General features: G+C 27.8%; 1 protein-coding gene across 1 annotated transcript; it reads left to right on the top strand.

The window, feature by feature from the left end:
* The first annotated feature begins 6,203 nt into the window (after positions 1 to 6,203).
* Positions 6,204 to 11,451, top strand: LOC137825841 (protein NRT1/ PTR FAMILY 7.3). The gene is made up of 5 exons (XM_068631626.2): positions 6,204 to 6,349; positions 6,866 to 6,992; positions 8,043 to 8,260; positions 9,417 to 9,970; positions 10,405 to 11,451. Exons 1-5 carry the CDS (start codon positions 6,323 to 6,325, stop codon positions 11,273 to 11,275), a joined length of 1,797 nt encoding a protein of 598 aa, XP_068487727.1. The 5' UTR covers positions 6,204 to 6,322; the 3' UTR covers positions 11,276 to 11,451.
* The last annotated feature ends 270 nt before the right edge of the window (positions 11,452 to 11,721 follow it).

Genomic DNA, 11,721 nt, shown 5'->3' with positions numbered 1-11,721 from the left:
AATTTTTGTGACATAATCCAATTGATTAAGCTTTGTCCAAACTACAATTAATTAATAGGGAAGAGTATAATAAGAGTATAATAAATATTATTAGTAAGAAACCAAATTTTTTTTTACTAATATCTGAAATCTGATTATGTTTTCGTTTGTATTGTGTTGAATGCTTCATAATAAATGAAATACGATTTTAATTATTGTGAAAAATTAAATTTGAAGTTACTCATATCTTTTCTGTTTTGAGTATCAGCGTAGTTAAAATCTCAAATAACATAATTATGTTTAATATAAAAGTTTTTATTTTTTTTTAATAAAAACTTTGTAACTAATTAGGGGAGGTAGATACATCAGCCATCGACAGACAACATTAGATATGTTGACACATAAATTAACATTTGCATACCATTCATCATGGGAATAAAACAAAATATGTGTGTTTTATTTTGACTTATTCTAATCTATTTATCAAACGAAACTTTATTATTAATCGTCCTATTGCAGGAAAATAAAGCTACTATTTCCTAATTTTTGGGAAACACTATCCATATATCCTAAAAAATAATTAAACACTAATGTGTCACATATTACCTACTTATTTATAGTTTGGAAAAGTATTAACTAGTGTTACTATAATTATTTTTTTAAAATGTGTTACTAACTATTCTAGTACTATAGTTAGAATAATAATCGTGGTTTTAAATAACCTTTAATAAAAATATTATGTTCTTTTTATGGTTAGTGAAACAACTAATAAAATATTTTTTTAAAGAAAACAAGCCTTTTCCAACATTTAGTCGAAATAGTTAATTAAACTCATATAACTTTAATAACAACCAATCACTTTAGCACATAAAAGGTCTAAAGTCGATCGGGTTACATCATTCTTTCAAAAAATTAAAATTAATCTCCAGATACTAAATAAGTCTTCTACACTTAATTAAATATTGACTGTAATCCTTATATATATATATATATATAATTTTCTTATTTTTAGGTACTGAAACCATAACGATAATTTATAGACCGAATGATGTTTTATTACTCTTTAATAAATTTAGGTGGATTAATTTCTATAAATAAACTAGAGTCAAAATAAATCTTGAAACTTAATTAATTTCTTTTAAAATATTTATAAATTATCAACAGGCAATTTAAATTTTATAATATACATATGTACATAGGGGTGGCAAAGCAGGTCAGCCCGTCCCGCATTGGCCCGTCCTGCGCTTGACCCACAAAAATGCGGGACGGGCCAACCTGCCCCGCAAAGTTATTGCAGATTAGAAGTTTCGACCCGTCCCGCATAAGAGCTGACCAGCGGGTTTGCGGGACAGTTCACGTTCTTTTTTCTTTTTTTTTTACATTTTGTTCTTAAAAAGTTGTCAAATTAAACTTATATATTTGTTACTATCAAACCTAAAAATAATTTCTTCCTTTTCAAACATCAACACATTAAACATTAAGATAAATATCACTATTCTTCCACTTCCAAAACATTAAACATAAACATAAACATTAATTCAAAAACATTAAACATAAACATCATTGATATTCTTCCATTTCAATAACATTGAATGTCGTCTTAAAAAAACTTTCATCCATTTTTTTTTCTTGCGGGTTAGCAGGCCATCTCGCCCCGCCCTGTCCCGCTGCTGGCCCGCGCAGACCGCGGGTTAATGCGGTTAGCGGGTTGAAAAGGTCAGCCCATCCCGCATTTTTACCAGTGGACCGCGGATCGGCCCACACGGCCCACCCCGCTTTGCCATCCGTATATATACATGAATTATCCATGCTTTTAGTTAGGTTTTAGTATTTGATGTTTCATCGTAAGGTTGTGACTTTGTTTTGATATAATATTTAATATTCTATTTTATTGATAATATTTAAGGTTTAAGGTTTATTAAAAAAAATTAAAAAATGAAGAAAAGAAAAGAAAAGTAAAGGATATAATAATGAATAATTTTTTTTTCTTCTTTAAATCAAAGTTGATTTAAGAAGAAAGTCACTAATTTTAGTTATAGCTTAAAATACAACATATAAAACAAATAACTGCTCAAATATATATAAAAATAGACAGAAGAATAAAAGTTATTATATATAAAAAAAACTAAAAATTATAAAAGAATTAAATTAATATTAACTTTAAAAGTATTATATCCATGATAATATTTATATATTCAATTATATATATATATATATGAGATTTTCCCTTATATCTGCAAAATCATTTTTCACTTTACTTGTTTTATCAGAAGTAAGATGGTTAAAGACTGACCCTGCATTAGCTCCATCACGAAAATTAATGTTCAATTTATTCATAGGTTTTTTACGAGTTTCGACTGCGGATTTTTCGTATATAATTTTTTATTTGTAGAAAAAAAGTTATTTAACATTGAAATATTAATTTGTTTGCATTGAATAAGCCTTGTGTACGTTTGATTTGAAAAATAATAATATTACTTTTTTTCATTCTATGATTAAAAGTAGTATTTCTTTTTCAAAATAGACAAACTTCTATGGCTTATAAACAAAATGACGTGAATAATTTGTTGAGGAAGAAATGTTCTATCCAATGTGAGTGAAGTAAAGGTTGACTAACATAAGCAATGGTGATTTGATGAGTGGACTAATAAAAGCAAGTTAGAAGAAACAAAACTTTGGACCAGTTAAGGGGAAATAAAGCTTGCAATTTGAATTTGAAATACTTATGGATAATGATATATTAATGGTCAAAGGACCACAACTTATCTAGATGCTTCAAAAGGTAATCACTTAACATGTCCACATAATAAATGATAATTTTATAAATATTTAATATCTAAAATGGCTAATAAGTAAAATTTTGTTAATTAACATTAAATATCAATTTTATAAATTTTTATTAATAATAAAAACTGCTTTAAATATGAATTATATTTTAATTTATAAAATAATATTTAACTTAATTACTATAATAATTAATATTTTTTTCTAAATTTATTTTTTATTCAATAGTGCTTTTTTAATTGAGTATATGAAAGTTCACATGAAATAATACAAATGTTTTTGTGTTGTATATGAAAAAATAGTTACAGTTAAATGTCACTACAATAAAATAATTAGTTGGTATAGTAATTAAATTAAATACCATTTTAGATTTTTAAATTAATTTTTAATATTAATAAATAGTTTATAAATTTGTATTTAATTAACTACCAATGTTTTAACAACCAATCATTTAGATTCTAAATTTGGTAGCAAAAACTTTAATAGCTAATTAGATACAAATTTAGAAACTATTCAGCAATAATAGAAACTAATTTAGAAACCGATAATTTTTTTTGTTTTTAAAATAATCTATAATTTAGTCACTATAACAACTAATTATTTTTTTTCTATAAAATTGGTTTCTATTTGATGATTATCTTGTAGTGTTGTATTTTCCTTATTATAAAATTACCTATACACTTTTACTTGAATATATAATAATATTTCTATTGTTTTTTTTTACTTATTATTGGAGCAACTGGATGAGTATGTCATTTTAAGTTCGTATCGGAATATATAACCATATTACAAAAAATAAATTTGTATAATCTAAATTTTAAACTGTTTTTATTTTTTTAAAATTGTATAGTTCAAATTTTAAAGAAGACTTTAATTTTTGTAAACTACTTTCGTTTTGCAAAATTTAGGGATTAAACGGGTCAGCTTGCACCGCAAAACTATACCGATTTTTTTTAATATTCATTTACTTAATTCATCAAACAACACACAATCAAATAAGAACAACTCAATTCACTAAATAATGCACAATCAATAGAAGTCAATAGAAGTACAAATAAATAAATTTTAGGTTGAATTGAGCTGTAATAACCAATTGAAAAAAAAAAGTATTGAATTTTTTTGATTGAATTGAGTACGATTATATGAGTTATGATGAAATTTGCGAGTAAAACTTTTTTAACTTATAGAATATACAAACTAAATACAAAAAACTCACATTGAAATTAAAAGAAATCTACACTTATATATTCAAATCATAAATTAGGTTCGCTGTCCAAAGAGTTTCTTAAAATAAATAACTCTACTTATTATTAAATAACGGAAATATATTTTATATATTTTCTTTTAACTTTTTTAACTATTTTTAAAAAAATTAGAGAATAAGTTAAAAGTATGATTAAGATATTCTTAAAATCATTTAAATTATATTTAGTTAGAGTGTTTATGCGTTGACAATTTTACACCAAATTATCACTTCAAAGAGAAATAAAATAATCTTTTAATGAGATTATATAATTTTGAAATTACATTATTCAAATCATAATTATAAACTAATAAATTTTAAATATTTAATTATCAAAGTAAAATTTTTTTTATTAAATATAATCAATCTTAGTATAAGTAATAAAAGGTAGATGAAACATTTTGTATGTAATGAAAGTAATTCTATTGATCTATATCTTGTGTGTATCATGTTTCATTGTCATACAACTGTTATATATTCAAATTATAGACCATTAACTGGAATTTTTTATATATGAATATATTTTTTATACAACTATATTAGGACTCTTAATACTATTATATTAATATTTTTTATATTATTTACTTTTAAATTTATTTATATTTATATTTATTTATTTTTAAATTAATCATATCAAGAATTATATTATCAAACTATCATTTTCCTTTACACATCTTACACACTTAATATTATATATCTTTTATTTTATTTTTTCTTCTTTGCTATCTTTTATATTATATAGAACTAAACATTTATTGTTTGACTTATTATAATCTATTTAATTGGCTAACGTACCTGAATGATTACGCTATGGACTATTGAGAACACCAAATACGATTAGATGATGCAATGCAACAACTAAAATAGTACTATATATTGAAAGGAAATAAATAATGATGTAAGAAATTAAAACCCACATTTACTTGGAAATAGGACCAACCCATAAAGTTACTTAGCTGCTTAGTTTAAATCAAGGTTAACAATTGAGCTATAGACTTCATTTCTGAAAAAAAAATAAAAAAATTCATTAGGTGGTTGAGTTAAGGATTTAACACATTTTTTTTAAAATAAAAATGTTAAATATCACTATACAACTTGACATCTTAGTTATGCTGACATCTCAAGTAACAACAATCATTGGTCATCACATAAAAAAAATATTATTAAAAAAAAAGATAATACAAAAATATAAGGGGCTATACCAAAACTCATATGTTAACAAAAACGATACATAGGTAAACTATGTTTATTCATAAAGAATTCTAAGAACATACTAGATGGTAGCCTATTATACCAATAAAAAGATTCTCTATGAATAAATCATAAATTAGCCAACTTATCAGCACACATTTTCTTCACGAAAAATATGAGTAACCCTAAACCTGATTTTCCCATTCAAAGAACATCAGTCCTAGCAGTAAATGCAACACAAACCAAAGCAGAATTACGTTCCAGCCGGACATTAGTAAGCCCCGTCTTTTTAGCTTCCTCCATAACATGTATACCCCATAAAACTCAGCAACCAGAGCAGTCCGAACTTCAAGAAACACAGGGAAAACTCCAATAAATTTTTCTATACTCCCACGAAAAATACCGTCACAAGTAGCAAGACCAAGATATTCCTAGCAGCCCCATCCGTGTTATTTTAACCCAACCTGATGAAGGAAACTCCCATCAAACAGAAAGAAAAATAACCAACTAGATATTGATTTAGAAATTAATTTTATAAATTTAAAAATTATTAACAATAATTTTATAATCTTTAAAATAATATTTAATTTTATCAATGTATTACCTGGAACGAGTGATTCAATATATCAGCAATCACATAATTTTAAGTTAGATTAATAGTTCATAAAATAATTGAAGTGGCTACTACATTCCAATTAACAATAAGGACTAAAATTTTGAAAGGTAAAATGTTTAAAATCAGTTTTGAAGAGTATAAAAATTTAGAAAACGGTTCCATTTTAAATTTTCCCTGTTTAATTTGAAGAATCAAGTTGGGCACACAATTATATAAAGTTTCAACTATGCACTAATTATGACTGACAGCATGCCTAAGGTATACCTAAAAGATAAACTTTATCACTTTCTTCCAAAAGAAAAAACATTGTATCATGCTTTTTCCATTTTTCTTTCCCTAAGCTTCTCTTAATTTGTTGGTCGTATACAGATCCTAAGCTTAAATCTCCTCCAACTGCTATATATACATCTTCAACATTCTTCAGCTTCTCATCCATCTTTTTGCAATTTTCCCTTCCTAATAATAAACACATCAACTTTTCACATTAACCTCCAAGACTAACCACAGTAATGGGTTGTTTGTATTTTAATAAAAAGGTAAGTTCCAGTTTATGTTCAGTTTTTTCAAAATTTTCATTTCGTGATTCTCGTTGCTTTGCCAATGTTTTTTTTATTCAATTAGTTGAAATGTTCCTCTCACTTGACCTAATGCATGCATGCATTTGCTGAATTGTTCTTCTGTATTTGTAACACTACAGATACTAATCATGCATCATTATTATGCTTGCCTAACTATTTCCTAGTTTATCAAAATTAATTAAGAGGTAATAATATATGTTATCTTGGATGAATGTTTATATTCCTTTTGTTTAAGGATTTATATTTCAAGAGTTCTATTCACGAAATCTTTCATGCACTCTTTCTTTCCAGAGTATGCTGGAACATTCAATTTGTTACGCATAAAAAAGTTGAAATTAAGTTCACTTTATCTCAATTTTATACTTATAAGTAGCAAGCATATTCAACATAAATTTTATTGCATATGCTTTTTAATTAAACAATAGCTATGATTCTGGGCAAACTAACATGTAATTATTTGATGATAATATTTAGGACAAAATGAAGGGAAAGATGAATAGAGACAACGAGGTTTGCACGTCAGATGGAGCTATTGATAGCCATGGTAATCCTGCAGTTCGAACAAGAACTGGTACTTGGGTTACTGGAATTTTGATTTTAGGTACTTAACTAAACTCACATATTTTTAAGTATTTATTTCAACTTTTAGAGAAATTATACACTATATACAGCATGCCAGATAATTATAAAACTGAGTGTTATTCTAGTTTTTTATATTTTATTTGAGCAATTTCATAGGAAAAATATCTTTTTTGTACAGCCATTCACTCAACAAAGAAAAAGAAAAAAATACATGTACTAAATAATCTAATGAAAACTTTATAAAAAAAAATAATCTAATGAAAAGAGATTAACAAAGTTATTATTGTATAAATTGTTGTAAGAACTAGAGAACATTCCATGCTTTGCCAAAAATACAGTGATAGAAGTAAAGTAAAAAAAAAAATGAAATCATACGATACTCTTCAACTTGGCTGTTGTCTAATGAATTGATGAAGGCACGAAGGGCAGGGGATTAAAAAGCTGTCAAACAACTGATTAATAGCAAGGAACAATTTGTGGTGTTGTATATTTAGGAAAATTACAGAACTGATTGTAAGAAATACATGAATTCTGTAGGAAGAGATGGAGAACTGTAAAATGTTTTTTTAATAAAGATTGTGGTATTTTTGAAATACTTTATATTATATTATTTTTTTAATAAAATAAACGATATTTTTTAACTAGTAAGTCATGATATTAAAAAAAATTATTAAATAAAATTATTTTTAGAAAAAAAATAATTAATTACTATATTAACTAAATTAGACATATTTTTTATAAACTGAAATATTATTAGTATATAAAATAGTAGACTTTAAGTTTAACTCAACCTCATAAAACCGACTCATAGGGTAAAGTTTGCTCCTCCTCATGTACAATGAAATGGTCTAATTTCTAGTCGATGTGAAATCTCCAACAAATATAGTAATTAATTATTTTTTATATTTATTATTTATTTAATAAATTTTTAGTGTGGCAACCGGATAATTTTTATAATAATATTGATGATGCAACTAAATATGTATATATATATAAGTAGGTAATATTTTTTTAAAAAAAGTGACTGAATAATATTTATTTATGGACTTGTGTGTGGGTGGTGTAACAGTGAACCAAGGGCTTGCAACATTGGCATTCTTTGGAGTGGGAGTGAATCTGGTGTTGTTTTTGACGAGAGTGATGGGTCAAGAGAATGCCGAAGCAGCGAACAACGTGAGCAAGTGGACAGGCACAGTTTACATATTTTCTCTTCTTGGAGCTTTCCTCAGTGACTCTTACTGGGGAAGGTACATCACCTGTGCCATCTTCCAGCTCATCTTTGTCATTGTAAGTTCTTTTCCATTCAACCAAAACCAAACACATTCACATGTATATTTTCTAACTATCTAACTTAAGCAAAAATCTGTTCTTCTTCAACATCATGGATTTCTCATTTAATGTTGTACTAACCTAGTTCATTATGGCTAACTAGTGTGCCTGGCTTTGATTTTGGAAGTCATAAAGCTTAAGCAAAAGTCAAAAAAGATATCATTTTACACCAAATTGTGGCTTGGAACATCTCACAACTCAAAACCAAACTTTCCAAAACTATCTAGTAACAATAACTTTCATATTAATTCCATACATTATTATCACCCATTCATATCCGCTGACCAAATCCTAATTCAATACATACGAAATTAACATCAATTTGATTAAGTTCGTTCATTTGGTCTAAATTAGTAAATTCTGGTTATGATTTTGGAAACTAAACATCTTTTATTTGTTATGGGGTAGGCTGCTTCTAGAAGTTTTTTATTTGTCAATGCGTTTTAGGTTGAGAAAAAGCTTCTATTTGTAGTATGAGAAGTACTCTTTGGTGATGATGTGCACTACGAATATCTAGGCATAGATCCAGTGTTGGAATAGTTCTAGTACTCACATTTATTAGTTTTTGAAAAAAAAAATCTTTTATAATACTTTTGAAGGAGTAGAAAACAGGTTATATACACTTTTAAAATGAGGATTTTCTTTTAGAGAGGAAAATGAGAAATTGTTTATTGAAATAATAATTATATAGTTTATCATATATGTACTTTATATAATCCTAATTTCCATTATTAATTGTTTTTCCAATTTATTATTAAAAATATTGATTCATCTAAAGTAAATACTTCATTTGATGGTAAACAAATTCAAAAATTGAAAATAAAAATGGTCTTAGCATTTATACCATTATTAAATACTATTTCCTGGTCGCTTGAATTTATATTCAAGGGGAAAGAGTTGTGTAAAAAAAAGAGATGAGGTTTTGACTTCTTTTCCTATTATAAAATCAGAGAAATATTAAACTAAAAATGGAACATCAAGTCAATTAGGTTAACATAACATAAAATTTAAGGTACACACTTGTTCTGGAATTGCACCAAATTAGGTTTGGATCAAGTTAAAGATGAGCAAGAGTTTGGTGTGGCAGGGTTTAATTTCATTATCATTATGGCAGGGTTTAATTGCATTATCATTGTCATCTCACATATTCCTACTGAATCCGAGTGGTTGTGGTGACAAAGAATTACAATGTGGATCACACTCATCATATCAAATGGCTTTCTTCTATATTTCCATATACCTAATTGCGTTGGGAAACGGAGGATATCAGCCTAACATAGCCACATTTGGGGCAGACCAATTTGATGAAGGGGATCCTAAAGAACAGCTTTCAAAAGTAGCATTTTTTAGCTACTTCTATTTGGCTTTGAACCTTGGCTCCCTCTTCTCAAACACTGTATTGGATTATTTTGAGGATAAGGGACAATGGACTTTGGGATTCTGGGCATCAACTGCCTCTGCTGCTATTGCATTGGTTTTGTTCCTATGTGGCACACGAAGGTATAGATACTTCAAGTCTGTTGGAAACCCTCTACCCAGAGTTGGCCAAGTTTTTGTTGCTGCCGCAAAAAAATGGAAGTTCAAGGTATCAGCTGAAGATAAACTTTATGAGGTTCAAGAATCCTCACATAATGGAAGGAGAAAAATGCTCCAGACAGAAGGATTTAGGTGTGTTCATCATCATTTTCCCCACCCTCTCACACACATTACATTTTGAATTATTTTTACTCTTTTACGAATAAGTGAATGAGTTAGACAAAACTTAGATATATAATAAATGTACTCAATTCGTATTCGTTCTTACTTTCATTAAACTCGTAATTCACTTTCATTAAACTCGTAATTCTTTGATTGGTGTAAAACTCCTGATATATATATATATTTAATTAATAGTTGTTGATAGGATGCCGGAGTTGATCTTTAAATTTTAAGTTGTTTTTTAACTAAGAAGTTAAAATTTTCTTGGACTAAATGTTTTTTTTTACAAAGGTTGGAAGACGTAATATCGTTTATTATATCTTTTCTGTGCTTATGATAAAAAAATATAATAAATATACTGCTGTTAGCAAGTCATTGATGAAATTTGCACTGATTTTTGTCAGGTTCTTAGATAAAGCAGCATTGATCACATCAAAAGATTTGGAGCAGATAGAAGAGAATAAACGCAATCCGTGGCGTCTATCCACTGTGACACAAGTAGAAGAAGTGAAATGCGTACTAAGACTACTCCCAATTTGGCTGTGCACCATAATGTACTCAGTTGTTTTTGCTCAAATGGCATCACTCTTTGTGGTGCAAGGAGATGCCATGGACACTAGAGTTTCAAGTTTCAATATTCCTCCAGCAAGCATGTCCAGCTTCGACATATTAGGAGTGGCATTTTTCATCTTCATTTATAGGCACGCTCTTGACCCTCTTGTGGCCAAAACAATGAAATCCAAACTCACAGAGCTTCAAAGGATGGGAGTTGGCCTAGTCCTTGCAATCATGGCCATGGTTTCAGCAGGAACGGTGGAGAAATTCAGGCTGAGGTATGCAATAAAAGATTGTGATAAATGCGATGGGTCTAGTTCACTGTCTATATTTTGGCAAGTGCCACAATATGTACTCACAGGAGCATCAGAGGTTTTCATGTACGTGCCTCAATTGGAGTTCTTCAACGGACAGGCACCTGAAGGATTGAAAAGCTTTGGCAGTGCACTTTGCATGACATCAATATCACTAGGAAACTACGTAAGTAGTTTGCTTGTTGCTATTGTAATGAAAATCTCTACCAAACATGACATACCTGGATGGATACCAGGAAACCTAAACCTCGGACATTTGGACAGGTTCTTCTTCCTCTTAGCAGCACTAACACTTGCTGATCTTGTAGTATATATTGCATTGGCCAAGTGGTATAAATATGTCAAATTCGAAGGAAACCAGGAATTAGAACACATCAAGAAGGAAAATCGTGAGATTATAGTGTAGACATGATATTTTAGATGATAATTTAAATATGTTCTTGTTGCAATAATGGAGAAATCTGTATACATTTCTCTTATTGAAGCAGAAGTAGTTGTGATTCTATTCGATGATGTATTTCATGTACAATTTATATGTATTACACCTATATTCATGGTAAAACATACATTTTGTTTTGTTCATACACTTCAAGATTATTCGTATATATATACTAACACAAAAAATGTTAGATGTTAAGATTATGTCTTTTGATATCCCTTTATGATAAAAGTTAAATTGTTAATATAAATATCCTTTAATAATAGGTAAATTTTATAGATAGAAACTTGTGATACATCTTCATTTATATATTCAGAAAAATACACTCTTCAAAAAACTGAACTCCTAATACTAACAAATAGACATATCACCCAGTGTGCAACAAAAAATTACAAAAATATGCTCTGTCATTG

This window comes from Phaseolus vulgaris, chromosome 8 (genome assembly GCF_051622355.1).
Source record: "Phaseolus vulgaris cultivar YP4 chromosome 8, ASM5162235v1, whole genome shotgun sequence".
NCBI lineage: Eukaryota > Viridiplantae > Streptophyta > Magnoliopsida > Fabales > Fabaceae > Phaseolus > Phaseolus vulgaris.
This window is presented reverse-complemented; position numbering and strand designations above follow the sequence as displayed.